Source organism: Microtus oregoni, unplaced genomic scaffold, assembly GCF_018167655.1.
Source record: "Microtus oregoni isolate MIOR12 unplaced genomic scaffold, Mior012 000028F_ref0000031, whole genome shotgun sequence".
NCBI lineage: Eukaryota > Metazoa > Chordata > Mammalia > Rodentia > Cricetidae > Microtus > Microtus oregoni.
Window position 1 is genome coordinate 21,910,958 of NW_024543087.1, and position 23,809 is coordinate 21,934,766.

The 23,809-nt window shown below is 45.2% G+C and overlaps 1 protein-coding gene across 1 annotated transcript in view; it reads left to right on the forward strand.

Moving 5' to 3' along the window:
* Positions 1 to 23,809, forward strand: part of Ephb1 (EPH receptor B1) — a 437,502-nt gene that overhangs the window by 292,189 nt on the left and 121,504 nt on the right. Inside the window, exon 5 of the mRNA XM_041677153.1 lies at positions 19,963 to 20,298. Within this exon, the coding sequence (XP_041533087.1) occupies positions 19,963 to 20,298 (336 nt within the window). The remainder of the gene's footprint in view (positions 1 to 19,962; positions 20,299 to 23,809) is intronic.

Below are 23,809 nucleotides of genomic sequence, written 5' to 3' on the forward strand. Positions count from 1 at the left end.
AGACCCCAGGATCCTGGGAGTCACTAAGATGTCCTGATCTTGAGATGGTCCTGAGGAAGCACACAGACTCAGCATTTGCACACAGTGCTTGGATGATGGGCTTGGTACTTCCTTTACATTTTGACTCTCTCTCTTGCCTTCCCTGTGACCCTGTCCTCATTTCCTCGCTTTCCTCCATCCCCCTTTCGTTCCCACACTCTCATACCGTTGTATGCCTTTCAGAGTTGTTACGAGGATTAAGCAAAATCGTATTCCAGCATCTTTTGGCCCGGTGCCTGGTTCATAGTAAAGTCTCAATCGATGTTAGAACTTGCTTTGGTTATATCCCTGGAAAGTGTGAAGTGTGTAGAAGATAGTGAGGCTTCCAGCAGGAGAGGATGTCGGAGCTCTGAAAGTACAAGTGATGTGTTTGGAGTGGGGGTGGCAAGTTTTGCTTCAGCCCTGAGAGGAACCCATTGGCTGCCCGTAAACCGCAGTCACCCATGGTCTGAAGATGGCCCGTGAAGACAAGTGAATGGTTGACCTCCTGTGCTTAGGCGTGCTGCAGGAGAGAGGAAATGGGATAGGCGAAGCACGGGAGAGCCTGCCCAGCCTTGTCTCCTCAGGCGATTGTAGCCAAAAGCCCAGAAGCTTGGAGCAATAGCCCGCAAAACTGGACTTTAGTTCTTTTCTAAGATGGGGGTCTTGGGTTATCTAGGCTGGCCTCGAACTCCCTATGTAGCTAAGGATGACCTTGAATTCCTGATCCTATTGCTGCTGCTCCCAATTACTGAGATTGCGGATGTGTGCCACCTCGCATGACTCAGCCTTTATTTCTGAGGGAACTGAGCCCAATGACAGAAGAAGGTCAGATGGTAAGGGGATCATGGCAGGGGCAGCCAAAGAGAACAGGCAGGATGACAAGAGGAAGTGCACAGCCGAAGGAGACCTAGCATTGAGCTGCACGGCTTCATTTTAAATAATTTCTAGTTTACGGGGGGACGAAATGGAAAGGAAGAATTTATGAAGCAAACGGAAATAGATAATTATGCCTTATAAAATTGCTGTCTGTGAAAAACCATGCAGAAGGACTGGTGTGAAAATAATTACCTTGTTACATTTCTGACCACAAAACCCCTTTTTTCTGTCACCCACATGGGAGAAATTTTGATGGATCACAGAGGCAAGCTGGAGCTTGTCCTGTTTCTTTTATTCCTTCCTCAAATGCATTGAGTGTCCCTGGGCAGCTTCAGATGGAGAAATAGAATGAATGAGGGGCTCCAAGGTGACTCAGAAGAGAAGGTACAATGGTGGCCAACCCTTTAAGTCTCCCCGGAGTGTGTCCCCAATCTCCCTTCTGACCCATAGGGAGGAGGGGAAGCTGAGTGACAGGAGTTGGGGCTATGAGCCTGGCACTAGAGCTATGACCGGGGATAGTTTCTGTAGCCTTTCGGGTCATGATGCTTCCTCACTGGACAAAATAGTGAAGATGGAACTCATACCACAGGCTGAAAACTCAGGCCTCACTTACCCAATACCACCCTCTCAAGGAGAGCTGGGGGGAGCCTCTGAGAGCAGTGCTGGGGAAGCCCATGGACAGTCTGATGCTGCCCTCTCTGTCTTTTCTTTGAGTTCGAGTTTTGTCTCTTGAGGGGCTAGTCTTTGTGTGTGCATGCCTGAGTGTGATCAGATGGGTGTTTGCCTACAGATCTGTGAGTACACGTATGCTTCTGTGTGTGTGTACTTTTCATGTGCCTGTGAGTGTGCACACATGTATCTATTTGTGTGAGTACACACATGTCCGTGTGCTTACGTGAACGTGCCTGATTGTGTAATGGCTATGCAGGGGCAAGTGATTCTTAACCTGTGTGAGCATGCATGATATGTGTACCCGTGTGAGCATACCTATGTGACTCTGTGGAGATACATTGTGTGTGCACCTATGGCTAAGTGTGCATGAAAGCATACCTGTGTGTATTTGTGTATGAGTGTGCCTGTGTGAGTATGTGTGAATGTATGTGTGTGTACTTGTGGATGAGTGTGCCTGTATGAATATATATGTGTGTGCATGCACGAAAGTATATTTGTGTGTTCTTGACTATATGTGAGTTTGGTTGTGTGACTGTACTTATGCGAATGCGTGAGTGTGCACGAGACCCCTGTGTGTGTCTGTGAGTGTGTCTTTGCCTGTGCATATGCTGCATCTATGTGTGGATGTGTGTAAGGGTGGTTTTGTGAGCGTGCAGGAGGGGACTGTGAGGACATGTGCCTGGGTCAGAGTGTGATGTGTCTGGGACAATGTGAGTGTGCCTGTATGAATGTGTGTATACGTGCTATGTGAAAGTGGAGTTGTGTGTGTGTGTGTGTGTGGGAGTAGACTGGTGTGAAACTATGTGAGTGTACCTGTGTGTAGGCATGAGTATCTGTGTGTGAGTGGGTGTGTAAAGGGGTCTGTGCACTGGGGTGGTTCCAGGGAGGGTCCCCCTGGTCCTCAGAATAACCAGACCTGCGCTGGCATGGCTTTTTGTGCCGTTCTTACTCAGATGGCCAGAGCAGTGTGCACACCCATGATGTGTGGTATTAGTGGGGGCTGAGAGTGAGCTGGGGCAGAAAACAGACTGGAAAGCCAGGAGAGCAGAGAGCTCTGGAAGATCCAGAGGGTGGGTGGGTGATGGAATTCACTCCTCAGCCCCCAGCCCACTGAAGTTGCTTATAGGGAGGCTCTGTTGGAGAAGATAGGGCAGGAAAACCCCTATGGCATCAGACTCCTTCACCTAGGGCAGAAAGCCGGTGTTATCAATTGGAAAATGCCTGTTTGTTTGAAGGCTTGTGTGTTCAAGATGCTTTTAAATACTTTTCAAAAGTCAATCTTTTCTTAATCATTTATCTGTTAAGCTAGGGTTGACAGCATACTCGGAGGAAGCTGTTTCCCTCAAAATTATTGCTGACCAGGCCTTTAGTGATGGATGCTCTGTGTGCCCCACTCTATAGCAAGAGAGAAACTAGACATCACACCGGTGCATGCATCTATGTTGCACACATTCAAAAATCATTTGGTTTGAGTTTAACATTTTTGTAAGTGTGCTTTGGTGTGTATACATATGTGTGCATGCTCACTGGAGGCTAGTGGTCAACATCAGCATCTTTCACCTTAGTGTTTAAGATATTGTCTCTTACAAAACCTGGAACTTCTCAATTCTACCAGACTGCCTGGATAAGGATCTAGCGAGACTCCACTTCCCAGTGCTGATGGTGCAGGTGTCTACTGCTGTGCCTGATTTTACATGCATGCTGGGGAATTGAACTCGGCTCCTTTTGCTTGCAAAACAAACTCTTTACCTCCTGAGTCATCTCTCAATTTTGTTTTTGTATGAGATATTCTGCCTTTTTTTTTTCCTTGACGAAGATCCAAGCAAAAGTCATAAGCCAATAAGAACCAGGGCGAGACACTTTCTGAACCCTGCAGCAGTCTGGGTCCATACCCTGTGCCAGCCAAGTAGACGGATGCAGAGTGGAAGAAGCGTGGCTGCAAGCCGCAAGCTATTTATAACTGTCACTCCTGTTTGGAGAAGGGTCAGCACCGCCTGTGTGGATGTGCTTTTATACTTCTGTAATCTGATATTTCTTTTTATGGGTGTTTGACCCAAGTGGGTTTAACCTTTATGAGGCCTTGTCTCGCTTGAACTTTGAAGCTAATGTAGCCAAGCACACTCGGTGACTATGCTCAGTGTTTTGTGGTAAGAGCTTGTGGGACAGCAGCTGCTAACATCTGGGACAGCACCAGAGGATCTGCCTCCCAAACTTCCCTGCACCGCTTTCTTTCTCTGGCAATCCGGGAAAGCATTCTCTCTCTTTTATTTTATTTTTTTTTTAATATTTGTGCTGATAGATGGTTCAGATGTGGTGTTAGATGGCCCTTTTCTCTTTCAAGTCTCCATCACCCATTGTTGAATGAGAGCCCTCCCAGGCCTTATGCTGGGACCACAGTCCACATTTTGGCATTGTGTTGAGCTTTGATTGATCATTGAGGATCAATGTTCGGTGGATTCCATGTTTAAAGAAAACAGTTTTATCTTTCCATCACTCTTCCAGCAGCGACTTCTTTCCTTGTTTTTGTGTGTGTGTACAGGTTCACTCACTATTGCGTGCTGTGTGGAGGTCAGAGGACGACTTCAGGCTTCTGTCACTTCCCACCTGTGTGTGTATGTGTGTGTCGTGTGTGTGCATGAGTGTGCGAGTGTGAATGTCTCTGCATAGAGAAGAACACTGGGTGTCATCCTCCGTCACTCTCTGCTTTATTGCCTTGAGATAGGGAGCACTCAGCTTTTCAGCTGGGCTGTCTAGCTAGTGAAGTATTAGGATCCACTTGTCTCTGCCTCAGCTTCTAAATGCTTGTTTGAGGCATGCACAGCCAGGCTTGGCTTTTTATGTGGGTGCTGGTGATTCAAGATCAGGTGGTCATGGTTACTTAACAAGCATTCTTACTGCTAGGCTAACTTCTCAGCCCCTCCATCTTATTTTTGAGACAGGGCCTGAAGCAGTGGACTCAGCACTGTGCCCTATTCAGTACACACATGTTGTGTCCCTTTTCTAGTTACCTGTGTGAAAATCTATGTCATCATTATGACCCTTTTTTATAGGCAACTCTACTTTTAGAATGAGAAATAGTGCTGGACAAACTGACTTGTACTTTTCTGCCTGTTCTTACTCTTTCTTTGACTCAGGCACTGATTCAAGTGTGAAGTTCCAGAGATAGGAAGGAATAGGTGCAAAATTATATCTTTAATTTCCTCTTTTCCCCTTTAGGCAGTCCTTCCTACGATTTGTGGGCCCTTTCTTGACACGAACGCTCCTCTGTAGTGTTGGGTAGTGGCCCTGATGACACATGGACAGGTTCTAGGCCCTGGAAGGAGGGATAGATGAGGGATGAGTGCTGAGAAGTAATGGCAGCTGATGGCAAAGGTTCTCAGATTGCTGCTTCATTTCACCTCAGAGGGGAGGACAGTCAGTCAAGAGTGCATCCCTCCATCTGTCCTCTGCCAGACTCTACATCCCCAGAGAGGAGGATGCTTAGCTTCTCACATGGAATATTCTGTACCAGTTGCACAACACACTCTTGCTTTTCTACTGGACTAGAAATACTTGATGCACAGATCTCATTTTCCTCTCCTCTGAATCTGGTACAGTAAGTGCCCACTGCAGTTTAGTGGTAAGAAGCCTAGCACTTGGGAGGCAGAGGCAGGCAAGGCAGATCTCTGTGAGTTCGAGACCAGCCTGGTCTACAAGAGCTAGTTCCAGGAGAGGCTCCAAAACCACAGAGAAACCCTGTCTCGAAAAACCAAAAAAAAAAAAAAAAAAAAAAAAGAAGCAGCCTGCTGTTGTAGTGATGTAGACCATGGTTGTCTCCTGATTCTACCTCCCTTGTTGAATGGTCTTGGAGAGGTTACCTGACTTGGTCATACTTTTGTTCCTTTTCTAAAAATAATGAGCCTTTTTTCCAATCATGCCCACTGTAAAATGCATGAAAAACATGCCTTTAGTGTTGGACATAGCTCAAGTGCACAAGAAGCAAATCTTGGATCTCTACATTATGGGACATAAAACAAGACAAAAATAAGTGAATGGAAGGTACCAGGCCTTTTGGATCAAATAATTCAGGAGATCCCTTCTAGTTTAACAAATGCTGATGTCATCTTGTCCTTCTGAATCTACCTAGACCATCTTGATCCCCAGCTCCTTAAGTGGGTTTAAGTGGGTTCCAACTGACTTCCTGGCTCCTCATCCAGGTTGGCTCGACTTAAGATTCTGGTCCAAGCCAGCCAAACATCAAACCCAAGTTTAGGAGTATGTGTGAGACTGAGCTACCACCAGGTCTCAGGCTAATGTCTACTGCTGGGAATTTTTCTGGCTCACTACGGCAGTCAGACTGGTGTTGACTCACTGTACCCCCCATTGGTGACCATTGACCCTGCCAGGAATCCAGGTTCAGTATCTATCCTTAACTCCATTAGATTAGTTGGGGCTGTGTCTCCACCTCACACTGACATTAGCACTTTTCTCAGAGTCTGTCCTGACATGTAAACTTGCATCCTTACCATCGCTATTATCAATGTACCCCACTCCATCATTCCCTTGTGAGTGGGCAAGGGCCCACCCCAATGTTTTGGTAATATAAACAATAACCCTACTATACAGCACAAACGTGCCTTGGGGAACACATGTTCACCTCAAGGTAGAATTGCTGAATTATATATACTTAGCAAGTCAGTGGACACTCCCAGAATGCTTTTCCAAAGGACCTGGCCAACTTAGAGCCAGTTAGTATGCATCTCATTTCCCCATGTGGCCCAGGGTGTTAGTGAGACTTTTAATCTCGGCCAATTTAACTGACCTCCTACTTGTTTTGATTGGTATTTCCCTGCGTCCTTGAGAGTGGTTATTGTTTAATACATTTTTTGGCCAGTTTGTTCGGTCTTCGGGGACTTGCCTATGAAGAACCCTTGCCTTTTCTGTTTTAAGATGACTTTCAGAAATACGTTAATTACCGGTGGTATCCTGCCCTTTAGTCTCCCCATTATCTGGACCACTATTGTGGGTACATTTTCTGTCGTAGCTAATTATTTAATTTTTGAACTCAAATCTGACCATCTATTTCTTTCTAGCATTGGTATTTTGTGTGCTGACTTTTTCTCTGGGTCTCATGCATGCCATTCTCAGGAGAGTATAAAAATACATTCTTGTGTTTTTACTCTCTGGCAAAGTGTTTGTGTTTAACTCGTTAATGTATCTGGAATTTATCCTTGTGTAGAATGCAATATTGACATTTCTATTCATAGTTTTAAAATACAGCATGCCATCCACTCCACCCAAACTATATACATCTTAGTGAGGTAATTCTTCATTATAGACTAAACACCTGCACCTAGTTGTCTGTATTCTTTGCTTTTGATTGTCTGGTCCGTTCTGATACTAGTTTTAAAGATGGTAGTCTTATGATATGTATTGATATATCAATAGCTGATGGGCCAAGCCTCTGGATAGCATTTATTTCTCAAAATTATCTTGCCACTTACTGAAAACCTGTTTCTTTGAAGACAGTCCTTAGAGCTAGCTGGGCACATTTCATTAAGCAATCCTATTTAATGGGGATTGGATGGCATTGGGTGTACGGATTATTTTGGAGGTTTCTGTCTTCTCTATGATATTGAGGCTTGTTATCTGAGGACACTGCGGCCAAGTTTTCTTTTATGCCCTTCAGTAAGGCTTTACAGTTGTCTTCATACACATGTTACAAAGGCTTTACGAGCTTTGATCCTAGGCATTTTGCTGGTTTTGTGACTTATCGTGAATAGATACATTTTTTCCCCAATATCTTTTAAAACAGGCTATCCTGAGTGATAGATGATTTGGTAACTAGAAAAGTAGTGAGCCTCTCTCCACTGGCATAAGCCAACAAAGGTTGACCACTGGAGTAGGACAGCAGAGGGGCATTTGCCACCTGGGACATACTGACATCCAAGATTACTTTCCATTTTAAGAGCAAGTGTATGTAGGAAGGGTCGGAATCGGGATTTGACCTTGAGTGATCTATGGCTCCCTGAAAGGACTCCTTCTCAGCTTCTTCTTCATTTTTTTTTTTGTTCTATGACTTTAAATTATCTTTGGAAACTGGTATTTCCTGTGAACTAGTAGAGAGGCAGCCCGTGCATCTCTTAAAACTTCATGAAATCATTTAGAAGAGTCTTCTGTGTCTTCTCAGGGAAAAGGAATGCCTCATTCATGGCTATTTAGCCCTAACCCCTTTCCAGCTATTGTGGAATGCACAGTCATTTAACAAAAGATGAGGAGCAATTAGAGAAGCACCTGTTGTCCCTGGGTGAGGCTCTTGGCTATTTTCTGATGAACTATGAAAATGTGGGACTCTTCCCTGGGTACCGCATTCTCTGAGGATAGCAAGACGAACTCCTGACCATACAGCTGCCCTGAGGCCTAATTTCTACCTACTTCAAACTGTTCTTATTTATGTAGCAGAGGCTTATCCAGTCGGACCCAGATGGTTATCTAGCTTTCTTCCCTGCTCTCTCTCTGTTCTCCCTCTGTTCTCTCTCTCTCTCTCTCTCTCTCTCTCTCTCTCTCTGTCTCTCTCTCTTTCTCTCTGTGTGTGTGTGCATATGTGTGCATGATTTTGTGTGCATGTGGAGGCCAGAGATCAACTATGTTGGATGTTTTATTTTTGGGAAATAGTCTCTTATAGTCTCTTACTAAACAGGAATCTCACTGGTTTGCCCAGAACAGCTGGATGGGATGCTGAACTGGAAGGAATCTCTAGGTGTCTTCCTGTCTCCGATTTCCCAGCACTGGCATTAGGGATGGATTCTACCACACTTGCTGTTTTAGTAGGTGCTGAGGATTCAAACCCAGGTCCCCATGCTTTGCAATAAGCACTTTACCTGTGGGAAGATATCCTTAGCCCTGACTATTTTCTTTCAGAAGATGCTCTGGAAGGTGAGAATATGGCTTAGTTAGGAGAACACTTATCTAGCATCTATAGAATCCTGGGTTTGATCCCTAAAATTGTATAAAATAGGCTGCTGTGGTCCAAGCCTGTCATCTCAGTGCTTGGGAGGTGGAGGATCAGAAGTTCAGATCATCCTCATCTTTGTAGTGAGTCTGAGTTCAGCCTGAACTACATGAGACCTTGTCTTAAAAAATGTAATAGAATGAAATAGGATAGGATAGGATAAAATAGAATAGAATGGAATGGAATGGAATGGAAAGGAAAGGAATGGAATGGAATGGAACGGAACGGAACGGAACAGAACAGAGCATATACTTTGATTAGTCCATACCCTCCCTTACTTGATGCCCCCATTCCAGAGAGTTCACAGTTTGCTGGCTTCCAGGAGGGCCCTGATAGGTTATGCACACCTGAAAAATGATTCCAGAGGAGCCAAATGCCTTTCCTCACTTTGTGATCTCTGTCCCTGTCATATGTTGGTACAGAACTGTTGAGTCTTGAGATTCACAGTATCTTTGACCTAGTGTCCTCATCAGATTTGGTCTTCACGTTTGCTCCTGCACAGTGACAATCGCTGAGCTCTGGATGGCGTCAGTGTGTTTTAAACCAGTTGAGTAATTCCAGGTGGTTTAGGCCCCAAGGGCATCAGTTAGGAATGACGGGCTAGAAGGAGGCGCTCCATGGAGACCTTGCCCAAGTAAGATCTATCTTCATGTCATACGAAATGAAGCGTCTCACAATGCCTTTTGACAGTTCAAGAAGACTCAGACACAAAAAACACTATGGAGCCTGCCTTGGCAAAGCATGGTCTACAATATTGTCATCATAGCAGAAAACACAGGGAAAATGTCTTCTGACATGGACTGTACCTGGGGTACCATAACCATAGCCTGCCTTAGTTTTCAAGGCTTCCAGGGAAGGACTTCTGAAGGTCATGTCTTTAAAATGACCTGATATACACCTCCCTTTGGTTTGGGATGTCTTCATTCCTGAATGGTATGCTGTCAGTGCTTCCTCTCTCTTTGGCCTCATCTGAGCTGTCTGTGTTTCCTCTGGTAGACAATGATCTGGGACTGGCCATGGGCACACTCTTTTGAGGTTTGATACCCCAGGATACAAGCCCTCATTGGTCCTCAATAGGCTCCGGTTGCCCTCCAGAAACTTGGTCTCTCGGCTCCAATGCAGACTTGAGAGACAAATTATCTCTTTTCCCAGGAAGTGGAACCCACCCCTCTGTCGGTCAATTGGCTCCGTCAATGAAAGCTCTTTGTACAAACACTGCCATGTGATAAGAATGCAGCACCAGGCTATTTGATGCTCCTGAAATCCCTCTCAGCAGGGTCCCTCCTTGTTTTGACTAATCATTTCTTTTCTATTACTAACTGTTATGATTATGAGAATTGCCTGTGTATGGCCCAGTATGTCAGAGACCCTAATGAGTGTGTGCAGGCTTGCTGACATAGCCTTGGAACACAGTGGGTTCTCCTGTCCCTAAAGGGGAGGGGCTGAGATGATCGTGAATAGGAGTTTCCTTTCAGCTTGTGAGCCCCTAAAGCCCCCAAATGCTACTGTATTCTACCTGTGCCATGAACACTTATGGGCCAGGACTATAGGCAAGTGCATGTGCCAGCCCCCCCTCAAACAGCCCCATGAGTTGATCCAAGTGATTTGATTTCTCAGATTTATGCCGAGGATAATAGTCTCTACCTTCCCGGATGTCAGGAAGATCAATTTTACTAAGTTATACAAAATGCCACATATAATGCTTTGTATATAGTGTTTATTAAGAGAAAATTCTGTGTTCAATACAGAACTCCTTTGAAAGTTGACCAACACCATCTCTTTGCTCTTTTAACCACTCACTGTAGAAATCTACTGTAGAGAACAAATGATATTAGTTTTCTACCAAATCAGAGCCATGGCAAGGAGTAACCAGTGGATAAAGAGTTCTTTTGGTCACCAAGTGTCCACTTACTGGGAAGAAAGAGGTGCAAGGTAAACGCATTCATGTAGTGGACCCCCCTTGACCTTGACACATCTTTGATCACAAACAAGTCATTTTGTCTCTCTGAACCTTAAGGTTTTTCGTCATAAAAATGGTGATAGTAAAAACTCAGTTGTAGAGTAACATGGTGATAATGTCTGTAGAATATTCAAATATTTAAAAACAATTTGAGGCTCTTCCTTTGTTTGTCCTTTATCCTGACCCAAGCCACTGTTGTCCCTCATCTGAGTGGCTACTGTGGCCTCCTGGCTGGTCTATCGCTTCTACTTTTATCCCTTTAACTTGCTTTCACAACAGCCAGAGTAGTACTTAGAAAGTCCGACTATAGTACTGGAGAGATGATTCAGGGGGTGAGAGAACCTACTATGCAGGCGCGAGAACGTGAGTTCAGATTCCAGGACCCATGTTCAAAAGTCAGAATGGCTGCACATTCCTGAAATCCCAGCACTTGAGAGGAGAGACACAGCAGAATTACTAATGCCTCCTGGCAACCAGCTTAGTTCCAAGATATCAGTGAAATAACTGGTATCAAACAAACAAACAAAAAAGGTAGAAAGTATTCCAGCATACACCAGGCTTACTCCTCTGGCCTCCTTGTGTGTGTGAGACCAGAGTTATGCTTGTGCAGTTGCGCTTGAAGTAATCATTACAACCCAAAGAATAAAATGGATAGCTGTCATTTTCAGAAGCTCTGTTATCTTGGCAGCCCAATACAAACTAGAGTCATCAGGGAAGAGGGAAGCAGTATTGAGAAAATGTCTTCATCAGATTGACCTGTAGGCAAATGTGTGGGGCCCTTTCCTGATTAATGATTGGTGTGAGAGGGTCCAGCCTACTGTGGGTGGTACTGTCTTTGGGCAGGTGGTCCTGGGGTGTATAAAAAAAAAGGTAACTGAGATCTTAGTAAAGTGGGAGCATGGGGACCTTGGGGGAAGGTTGAAGGAGGGAGGGAAGAGGCAAGGAGGGGAGCAAAGAAAAATGTAGAGCTCAATAAAAATAATTTTTTTTTAAAAAAGGTAACTGAACAAGAAGAGCAAACTGTGAGCTGTGTTTCTCCACAGTCTCTGCTTCAGTTCCTCTCTCCAACTTCCTGCCCTACTTGAGTTCCTGCCTTGGCTTCTGCTATGACCTACTATGCTGTATAAGCCAAATAAACCCTTTTATCTATGAGTTGGCTTTGCTCATGCTCTGTCCCAGCAATAGAAAGCAAAGCAGGAAAGAAGCTAGTGTAGCTGGTAGGTGACATTCTAGCCCATCACTTACTGAAGTACTGTATAATTCTTTTGAACAGTACAGTCTTTTGGTTTTACTTGCAAATGTGCAGGATTTGACTCATCCTAATCTAAAGAATCTAGACTTTCCATTGCTAGTGAGTTAGTCCAGGGCTTCATTTGAAGCTGATTCCTAAGGGCATGCAATTGTCCCTGTGAGGTTGTGCTCACATGACTGTTAGCATCCTATATGTTATTCCTTACCCCAGGGCACCAGCCAACATATTGAGGATCCTCAAAAGATGGCCAGCATTGCAAAAGGAGACCCTAGTTGTTCTGATGCAGATTTTGGTACAACTCCACCTCTGGAAGGTCACCTCAGAACCTCCTCTTTCTCTACACTGGCAGAGTACTATGCCTGGTTCTCATCACCCACAGATTGCAGACATCTTTGGTCTATTTTTTTCCCCTAGTGATCCTGAGATCTTCCAAGTTTCTGTTGTTGACAGGAAGATGTCTGGCATAATGACTCTCCTTGCTTTCTGTTTTGTGTCACGTCTTTTCACCACGTACTCAGTACGTAAATAAGAGTCTCAACTTCCCAAATGGCTTCAACAGTCTGCCTTACCCTTTAACAAAACCTGATAACCTCTGCTGTCAATGACCCCTGTTATCATAGTGCCCCATACAGACTCATCAAAAGCAAAAGGGCTCAATTCCCTCTCCAAGGTCCTGAAGCCACCCCTCAGACTCTCCTGTAAGCCAGTGGTGCTTCCTATCCAGCCTCTTCTTGATGGGACATGAATCTGAGTCATCTTTGTGAGCAGAGCGGGGAGAGAAGGAGACCTGAACTCAGGTTGGAAAGTGTCATAGCTACCGATGGCAGCTAGAAGGGATGAAGAAAGTGTTTGTTTTGTTTTGTTTTGACTTTGCTCTCAAATAATCAGTTACCAAAGAAGAAAAGGCAAGGGAGTGTGAAGCGTGTTCATGTTTATTTGGTTGCTGTCATGCATCTCTGACAGTTGTGAGCAAATCCTCTGCCAGGTTATGTCACCTTCTAGCCAAGCTTGCTTTCGTCTCTGTGTGCTGTATTTAATGCAAGGCATAACAATAAAATGGATTAAATTTTCTACACACTTTGCACCCATAGCAAACCTCGACATCCAATATTTCCCCATATGCCCCTGACTCCTGGATCTTATCTATCTCTGTAGACTCTCAAGGACTTCTCCAACTTCTCTGGGAAGCCTTCCAACACTCAGTTGCAGCTCCTTTAATTAGCTCTGCCTCGGTGAGCAATGAGGAAAGAGCTACTCTGACAGATCCTCATTTTGGAGAACAAATGTTGAGTCTGCACTGAGCACACCACCCAACATGTTCCTGGGCTTTTGGAGAACTAATGTTGGGTCTCCACTGAGCATACCGCCCAATGTGTTCCTGGGCTTTTGGAGAATTAATGTTGGGTCTCCACTGAGCACACCACCCAATGTGTTCCTGAGCACTTACACTTCTGTCTTTTCCATCATCCTTACTTTGGCATCATTTTCTCGTTCTCCTAGCTACTGCTTCCAAGCCTTTAACCTATATTTAAGCATGCACTAATCTTATTCAAACTACAATCTTCAATCTTGACTCTTTTCAGTCATGAGGACACTATGGTTTGGATTATCTTGATTGAAAATACTCAAGGGTCTTGAGTACTTAAAGGTCCTGTTGGCTCATTCCCAAACCCTACCTCAACCCTTTCTTCTTAAGACAGACAAAAGAGAGGATATAACTTTTGGTAGGAACAGAGACGGAGATCTTTGCCTGCATGTCAAGGAAGACTAAATACTGCCTTTTATGATACCAGAAAGCACAGGTACAAGTATATGCAGAGGTAGAAGGTATCAAGATCTAGACTTTTCTGGATATACAGTCCCATGTTTAAGGGTAGTCCTTCTTGGGTGTACTTTCTGGAGCTAAATAGTCTGCAATATACAGAATTGTGCAGAAACAATCTCCAAAATCTTTCTCCCAAGAGTAGATCCAAGCTTGAGGGAACTAACTTGTCATCTGCAATACTTTTCATCCCATTTCCTTTACTTTTAACTATATAGATTCGCAATGCCCAGATGTTGGATTTTGCACCCATGTTTCCCAACATCACTCCATATCTTCTGGTCTTGTACTGTGCTCAGCATAATACTGTGCCCATAAAGAGAGTGACTGTATGAGGAGAGTCTTAACTAGATGAGTGGACAAGGGTCTCTGATAATCCAATAATGACAATGATGACAGTTATAGCCACTGACACACTCAGCTCTTCCATGGACCAGCCACTGGGCCACAGTCTCATTTTTATGTAGATGAGAAAATCAAGGCTTACAAGTTCATTTTCTCATAGCTGTCCAAGACGCTTGGTATAAATATTCAGGGGTTCCTGGTTGGCTTAAGAAGACGGTGAGCCTTCTCACTGTGTGAACAGTCATGCATTGAGCACATGTTCACTTTTCTGCAGAAAAACCTCGGTGCTTTAGAAGATTCGCTTGGGAGGTATGCACAGAGTAGGAGGGACCCTTTCTGGCCTAATGCAGGGCATACCATGCCATGTTGCATGCGGGATCTCTAGGACAGCATCATCTCACTGCTGACATTCTTAGGAACCTCCCTCCCCCCCACACAGATGTTTAAGGATTCAGATTTGGTGGCAACAGTGCAGATTAGCGAGATCTGGCTTCCCTGGTCCTTGTATGGGCCTGGAATTCATTTAGAAGTTCTGAGACCAGGAGGTTGACCTCATTAAGATTCCTGATAAAGGCACTAGCTTTCAGAGCTTACCTGTCTTCAACACATTTTGTCTTTGATGACTTAAGTGAACTCTTATTTCCAGCTTGATGGCTACAAATAAACTCACTGGCTCTCTGCCACCCACCTTGTCTTCCCACTCTTACACAAAGTCACCTGACCAAAACCACATTAAGAAGCAGAGAGATCCAATCTAAAGATTAGTACACTTGGGCTGACCCCATGGCTCTAGAGGGATCAAGTTTAATACCTTGAGGTCCCCATGACACCCATGTTACATGTGACTGAGCCAGTCCCTTGGGCACATATTTCAAGGCATTGAAGACCCATCTTCATTACCCCAGACTCACCATGATCCCTCCTCAGCCCAGAAGAAAAATCACAGCTCAACACTTTTCTCTTTCTTTCAAAGGACTGAATTTCCCTAGTCTTTTAAGCAGAATATGTTCATCAGTAGTAACCGTGGCAACAGATCAGACAGGCTTCTGAGCCTGTCTGTATGTAATTAAGAAAAACGAGGGAACAGCCATGAGAGCGGGAAGTTCAGACAAGGAGACCTTGTTGCTGAGCCTAGCCGGGAAGTTGAGGGGGACTTATGCTGATTAGGGCAGCAGATTTTCTTCCTATCTTTTGACCTCCCTCTCTGCTCCCCTTTACGACATTTAGGTCTCCTTCCTGGGGATGTTGCTGGAAGCTAACGTTCTGAATGAATAGTCCTGGCAAATTTTTGGGACCCCAATCCAGGAGAAACATGTAAATGGTTAGAAAGTGGTCCTAGTACCTTCCTCTAGTGAGATTTCTGTGTGGGTCTAGACCTGCTCTGGCTGATCTCTTCATCCAGGCATGAGAGCCTGGGCAGTCTGCCTTCAGGAATGTGCCTGTCTCATTAAGATGCTGGAGCTGAGGCACCTGGGACCATCTTCATTTTTATCACCAAACCCTGAAGCACTAGCTTGCCTGACCCAGAGCAGACCTCATGGGACTAAGGGACAGAGCTCAACATTGTCCCTGGGATCTGAGCCCAGGGCTGTTTTATCACACAGCACTTATTCTTATCTGAAACCATCCCATTTATCCCCAGGTTTACTTCTGTTCTGTCAGATTTCCATCTCCAGAGATAAATACCGGTTCCGACACAGGAAAAGTCTGTCTGCTTTGTTTCTTACTTCCCTTTGCCTCCTAAGTGCCTGGAAAAGTCCAGAGACTTTTTGTTGTGGTAGTGAAAGAATGAATGAGTAAATGAGTAATAAATGGACTCCCAGTCACTCTTACTGCCCGAACTTGAGCCGTTTTCATGAGAAGACCCTGGTTCCCAATCTGTGAAGTAAACAAGACATCGCTCACCAGTGAGGAGGCTGGGGGAGGATTTATATCAGGCATGCCTCCTTCTCTTACAACTCTCTGCTCCATTCTCAGGAAAGGCCCTGGGTATCTGGGAAAGCTTATGTAGAAGAAAATGTTAAAATTTATTCACCCCTGGCTCAACAACCATGCCCTCCCTCTGCCCTGCACAGCCCTATGGAGATGACCACTGTGAAAGCACACATGTATCAGAAGGGAGCAACCATATTTCATGTGAAAATTCTTCCTAAATAAATATGAAGAAAAGTCCCTTCTTGATGACATCCTTTCTTTGCACTTGGATAAATGGGAAGTAGCATCCACCAAAGCAAGGTGGGTCTACAAAGCTGCCCTAGATTGCAGATAGAGAAGGATGGTTAGAGCCAACTCTTCGTTGCCTACTTTATCTCACCAAAGCCTCTGCTAATTATGGCCACTTTAGAGTGTCTTGACTGCTGCTGAGGTCAAAGTCTATTTGAGGTACTTTCATCTGCCCACAGAAAGCCATCCCATCTTATAACTGGAGGTTTCTCCTCTGCTTTCCAGTTAGTGAATAACCACTCCAAGGCTTAATATTAATTACAAACTGTTGGACCTTTTAGCTCAGGCTTATTATTAACTAGCTCTTGCAACATACGTTAACTCATTTCTATTATTCTTTATTTTACCACGAGGCTCGTGGCTTGTTACCTCACATCTTGCTTATCTGGTGGCTGCTGGCATCCCTCTGACTCTGTCCTTTTCCTCTTAATATCTCTGTTTGTATTTCCCACCTGGCTCTAATCCACCTGACTGACTATTGGCCAGATCAGCTTCTTTATTTAACCAATGGTAATAAAGCATATTCACAACATACAGAGAGATATCGCACATTATTATCTCACTAGAGGGGGTGAGAAGAGCGTGCTTGACCATTGGATACTGGCAAAGGACAGGCAAAGTGCTGTGTGGTCTTGGCTCATTCAGACGAGCCAGGTACCTCCTCATCAGGAGACCACAGTATGCTGAGAATGACACACGGAGACCTCACTATGCAATGGGTACCATGAAAAATAAATCTATGGGAGACCAAGAAGGGACTGCATGACTGACAGATATTAGGGACAGTTCCTCAAGTCTCTAAGGATGAGCTGGAGTTCCTGAAGTAGGTAGAAGGTGAAAGAACTCCAGGGATAACAGAGAACATTGTGCACAGTCATGGGAGGGCCAAGAGAGTTTAGGGAACACAGGAAGTCATAGGAACATTACATTCTACAAGGCTGCACTGTGAGAAGCAAGGGTAGAAAGTCCGAGGAGATGGGATTTTCAGAAGAAGACCCCAGGAAAGTGACTATATCACATGGAAAGCAGAGTGGCCATTCTGGGTAAGTGAAGGTGCATTGCTTTGAGCAGAGGAACATGATGGCCCTGTGCGCATTTTAGATTTTCCGCTCTGGTAGGAGAGAAAGGATGAGAGAGGCGCAGAAGAAATGCAGGAGACTTGAGACACCCTTTGGGGAGACAGGAGGATGGCTGAGGCCTGGGGCTATTCTGAAGCTGTGGGGAGACAGAGAGAAGGAAATAAGGAACTGGTCCTGACAAGCCACAATGAGGACCCATGTGTTGGAGGATGCAGATGTGATGCCTAGGACCTGGCTAGGGACTAAACTGGGTGTCAGGAACACAGGGACTGGGCTGTGTGGTAGTCTGAGTTGTAGCCTCTGAATTTGACAAGTAAAGGAGAGAGGGAACGCAGTCGTAGGAGGAGGAGGGAAGTTGCTTGGGAGCAGGTGGCTGAGCGCAGAGAAAGGAGGGACAGTTACTCTGGAAAAGCTCAGCTAGTGCAGTGTGGAGCAATGCCAGGGGTATTGTTTGGTTTGCAAAAATGACGACTTCTGCAAGTTGACACTTGGAACCTGGAGTCAGAGGACAAGATGAAGTTGAACTTCAGACTTCTCTAGAGGAGACAGGCTCTGAAAAGTGCGAGGGCTAGGCCGTTACTCTCTTGATCAAGCCTCAGCCTTTTACCTAAGGTTCTTTTCTGAAAGGTAGCCTCGGAACCCCCAGGATGCTCTGATGCACCATATTTTTGAGAGATTTACTCCACACATAGCACAGAGCACCCACTCAGAGGATGTGGTTCTTGAGACGGCAACAAGAGGGCCTTACGGCTGAGGCAAGTCGTATAGTCCGCTGTAAAAGTGGGGTGAGCGATAGTGGCTCTGATCAGTGGGAGCTTGTGGGCCGAGTCCCCCTAGCTGGAGCAAGCAAAGATGTTCAAGACACGCATGGCCCAAAATGGGCTTTCACCGGCTGCACAGCGCAGCAAGGCTGTCCTGGCTCGGTAAGAGCACATCCCAGACAGGGCTAGCTTCTCCCTGTGCTACTTTGGTGCTGACTTGAAGTGAATGGGTGTGTATCTCGGGAGAGATGGGTGGAGAATTCTTGAACATTAGCAAAGCTTCAGTAAAAAAGGCTTCATGAATTCAGCCCTGTTACAAGTGTTCACGAATGCCATGCTTTAGCTCTGGCCTAATGGGCTTTATATAGTACAGTACTGATTTTTCTTTCATGTTTTAATAGAATCTGGTTTAATATTTGCTTTCTGCTCTAGCTGCTCGCTGTTGACTGATTCAACACAGAATCCTTCCCTGGTGCCCTCCGACCTTGTTGTGATTCCCTCATTTTGTGTGTTGGCAATTGATTCCTGTCTCCGGCACGAACCACTTTACACATGTCTTGGTTCAGCTGGTGATAGTCACGTGTGTGGATTCTGAATGCATTACTGCCGGGAATGGCTGCTCTAGCCGTCCTGCTGCCCAGAAGGGGGGCTTCTGGGCAGGATTCATTTCCATCCGTTAAACACTGACCATATGCAAGGTTCAGGCTTAGAAACTTGAGGCTATGATCAATCCTGTCTGGTAGGAAGAAGGTTCTCCAGCATAATCTGAAAATGTCGACATGGTGGTCATTAATTCAGCAGCGTTTCGCTTTCCTACAGTGCACACGGCCCAGAGTTATGTAGCAAGGCATTTTCACCATTTGAATCATGAGTAGCCACGAGCATCCCAGCGAGGCTGCTTGGTTCGGGGAAGCAGGTGCTAAGAGCAGGGCCCTGCTTAGGGACATGAACTTGGGAAATGGTCTGGGCATCCATTCTGACTTTGGTTCCTGTAGACCATGTGACCGATGAATAACTAGATTCCTATGTTAGCTTTAGTCTCTCTAACCGTTTGAGATGCTTGCTGCATCGTCCTGGTAGGATTCCTTGGAGGGAGGGGCAGGTAAGTAATCCATGCATATAAAGCAGCTAGCTGGCTACTCCAAAACGTCCGTTTTTGCTTTCTTCTGTCATCCAGTCAAAGATGGTGGTTATATGAACCCCTCCCCATTGCTGCCTCTTGTCTACAGTTATCAGTCTGGCTACTCATCCCTGCAGCTGCTCTGACAGCCTTTCCTATAGAGACACAGCCCTGAGCCGTACATATGAATACTAAATTGTATGGAATTTCGTCTATGATTCTAGGGTCTGTGGGCGTTTGGGGAAGGTCTGCTCATATATTATTGAGCTCTATTCCAAAGAAGAAAAAGTAATAAATTCAGTAACTGTCTTAGATACATATATAGTAACTCTAAACATTCATGGATGATGGGGCTTGGTACTAAAAACAAAAATATTTGAATTTGCCAGGTGGTGGTGGTGCATGTCTTTAATCCCAGCACTCAGGAGGCAGAGGCAGGTGAACCTCTGTGAGTTCAAGGCCCGCCTGGGCTACAGAGTGAGTTTCGGGACAGCGAGGGCTGTTACACAGAGAAACCCCCGTATCAAAAAAAAAAAAAAAAAAAAAACCCAAAAACAAACAAGCAAGCACTCCCATCTCTAAACGCTTCTCTCCTTTGGCACACCTGATCAAAAGAAAGCAAGTCAGAGTAGGAATAATGGAAAAGAGAATGGGGACAGATTGTCGTCTTTGTCTATCTCATTTACCTCTATGATGGTTTTGAGCATGAAGCCTTGGGGCTGAGGAATAGAGAGTATATGATGAGGCTGAGGTTGGGCCAGCGCCCAAGGCAGTCTTGAGAGTTGCTGAGCAAGGAGTTATCTTCTCAGCCTCAGCGGACCTTTCTTTGTCTCCCCACAGGTGTTCCCTCAGGTCCCCGAAATGTCATCTCCATCGTCAATGAGACATCTATCATCCTGGAGTGGCATCCTCCAAGAGAGACCGGAGGGCGGGACGATGTGACCTACAACATCATCTGCAAGAAGTGCCGAGCTGACCGCCGGAGCTGCTCCCGCTGTGATGACAATGTGGAGTTTGTACCCAGGCAGCTGGGCCTGACTGACTGTCGTGTCTCCATCAGTAGCCTCTGGGCCCACACCCCCTACACCTTTGATATCCAGGCCATCAATGGAGTCTCTAGCAAGAGTCCCTTTCCCCCACAACATGTCTCCGTCAACATCACCACAAACCAGGCTGGTGAGTCTGGAGGGTTTTGTGTGTCTGTCTGTCTGTGTGGCTGCCTTTTCATCCATCTCTATGTATAGTCATAGCCAAATCCACACCCATCCCGCCAACCTGCCTTCAGGCCTCCTTACAGGAGTAAAAAGTCTGATGACAGATGCTTGTGACTATGGAAGAAACTGATGTCACCTTTCACCCTCAAAAGTGAGCTGGAAACTAGGGGATTTCCTTGTGCCCAGCATCAAAGCAAATATGTGTGTCTAACTGGAGAGGGTCTGGTACTCTGCATCCAGTCAGGCCTTAGTAAGGGCTACTGGGCAAATGGATGGAGAGATGATGGTTAGATGGTGTATGGGTACATGGATGGCAAGAGAATGGATGGATGAGTGAATGGATGGATGGTCGATGTACAGATAGAAAGATGGGTGGCTGGGTAGGTAGAGGAATGAGTGGTGGAGGCATTACACGTCTTTGAGAGAGATCCGGAACATCCATGGTGCTTTCATAGAAAAGCCAATGAAGTGAACTTCATTTTCCATTACGCTCTTGTTTCTCCAGAGTGCGTCCTTCCCCAGGTGCATGCTACAGTGCTACAAAGTCCTCGGACAGACAATAATAGACACCTCGGACCCTGAGTGGCTCTGCAGCGTGCGTAGATCAGAACACATCTTTCTGTCTCTGTTTATTTCTTACTCTCCCCATCCTTCCCCATTATTGCTTTCTACCCCTTGTAGAGCCATCCGTTCCCTCTTATGTCTGTTTAGCCAATCCATTCATGCACTAGCTCGTGTATTTACTCATTCATTATGAAGAGAGAGTTATTTAGCACCCACTTTATACCATGCTGTGGATGCGGATGCCGTGAGAGATACAGTGATACCGAGACACAGTTGTTCATCCCATGGAGCTCATTAATGGGATAATTTACAAGGCGCTGACCTAAAGCGCAGAGTTGTAAGGTGTTGTGTTCTAAGAATAGCGTGCTATACACTGGCAGTAAAAAGGGAAAGAAATGCTTGTCCCCTGTATGGGGGAACAAGACTCAGAGGGCAAGTGAATATCACATCTATAGGTGACAGGGGTCATCAACAGTGAACAGGGATCTTATCTGTAATTATATAGTTTTAATAAAATGTTCTATAAGAATAACTCGTTAACAGAATAGCAGAAACTAAATATCTTTCTTTGCTTTCTTTCTTGTTCCGTATCCCCTTTCTTGACTTTTTTTTTTTTTACCCCACCCTGCCCTACTCTTATACATCCCATCCTCAAACTTGTTCCGCCCTTTTAATATCAGGCATTTTGGATGGCAGATGATTCTTGGGTTAATGCTGTCAGAGCTGAGAAGAAAAGAAAGTGTTATGGGAAAACATGGCTATCCAGATGGCTGTGCTGGTGTGTGTGTGTGTGTGTGTGTGTGTGTGTGTGTGTGTGTGCGCGTACACGCACGCATGTGGGGCTTGTGTGTGTTCATGTGGTGTGTTTGTATGTATGTGTATGATCACATGTTTGTATGCAGAAGTGTATAGTGAGAAAATAAGAATGGAAGTGTAGAAACTTCCAGCTGGTGACAGTAGCCCGGTGCCATGGAGACAAAGGTTGGGCCAGTCTGTCTTTCCCAGAAAATGGGACGGCATTTTCTGCATTATTGCTGAGCATGTAACATGGGCAGTCTTTGTTAGCAAGTATTTCCCTTGGAGAGTTAAGGCAGGAAACTGACTGAAATATTTTTGTGTCCCAGCTTCTGGGAATATCGGTCCTGCCAGGCTGTCATGTTACTCCGGGCTTGGCTGTCTTTTCTCTCTCTCTAAGCATGTGCGAATAAACCTGCCACTTATATCAGTTTGCTTTTATTTCTCCCCCTCCCTTCCCTTCCCTTCCCCTGCTATTCCCGAACCTGCCCATCTGCTTGTCTTTCCATCTGCACCTTCCCAGGCTTCAGTGGAGCAGAGGGACTGGGGCTCCTAAAAGGAGCCCTGCGTTACCAACATTCAAAATATTTATTTTTATCCCCACTCGTTTATGCCTGTGCAAACACATTTCTCCTGCTCTTTATTCTCTAACAGATCCTTTATTCCTAACCTTCCCCTATTTTTTTACTTCATTATAACCTTCCAGTATAGAATTCTTCTTTGGTAATTCTGGACCTTTGAAAGTTTATAATCGGCAAGAGAATGACGCAATAGCTTCTCGGTAGCATGTGTTTCATCTAAAGCAGTATCAGATTGGCTAGGGGCTCCTAGTCTGTGTGCTGTGTAACATTAAGGAATAGTGTCTATTTGGTGACTTTGTACATGAGTGCAAGGCGTCTTCAGCCAGTGGCATTGTTTTTTTTTTTAAGGTAGGAATGACAAAAATGAATACTCAACCCCATCCCTTTGCAAGAACAGTTTAGAAATGTGAGCAGCTTACCATGTGTGCATCTTACCATAGTTAGGAGACTAATAGTAGGCATCCCGAAACCTCAATGTGGGGAATGAAGCGGGTGGACCCGTGTGTAACCACAAGTCATAACGTGTCTAACCTTCTCGGGACACCATTAAGTACATCTAGTGTTGGAGATAGGTAGGATAGCCTTTCCCCACTGTCCCACTGCCCCGGCCTTACAGTGTGATCCATGTTAGTGTCTGTGGCTGCCACTCTCCTGAAAGTAGATGGCAGACCAAAAATCTGACCAAGAGAAGTCCTGAAATCAATCATTAAGTCAATCTGTGAGTATTACCTGAGCCAGGAACTGCTTGAACTGTGGACTGATTGGGCACTATTGGGTGGGTCCACATGGATAAACAGAGTAAAGGTTACCATGGATACCTCTTATGTGTGTTCTTTTATATTCACAAAGAACTATGGATGTGTAGCCTCATTTAATCCACATAATTACCCGATAATTACCCATCTTTCTGATAATGAAGTAGAGGTTTGTGGGGATTTGGAGAATTCAAGATGGAAGGGTGTGGAGAGAGTGAACATGATCTCACGTCCTGGTTTCAGACTTCCTACATCCTATCCTAAAAGTAGATGGTTTCTCTGGGTTCCTCATTTAGTAGTTCATGACAGGAGACTTTTCTGCTCCTCCAGGGAAAGAATTCTGTAATTCTCTTGCATGCCATTGGGCAAGGGGCCCATAGTTCTTTACTCAGACTCAAGCATGACATGATGCCACCTGTGATTCAGAGTCTCTGTCCTCCATCACAGTCCTAATCATGAGATTCCAAGACCTTGGTTCCCTTGATTAATATCATGAGAGGATGGTCACCCAGGATACAGTCGGGGCAAAGATGTTCTGCTACTTCTGAGCGCCTCCGGTGGGTCCACCCCTAGCAAGCTCTTTGCAGAGATGTAACTCAGATTTAGAAACCAGGTTTGGAGTGTTTTAGAAGTTTCCCATCATCTAAAGCTCTAGAGAATAAATAGTGTTCCCAAATCTCAGACTCAGGTTTGTGACCATTTTATCTTTAAACCTATCAAAAATCACATTATGGGGGGGACATATCACCTATAAACTCTCTCTAAGCTAGTGTCATGT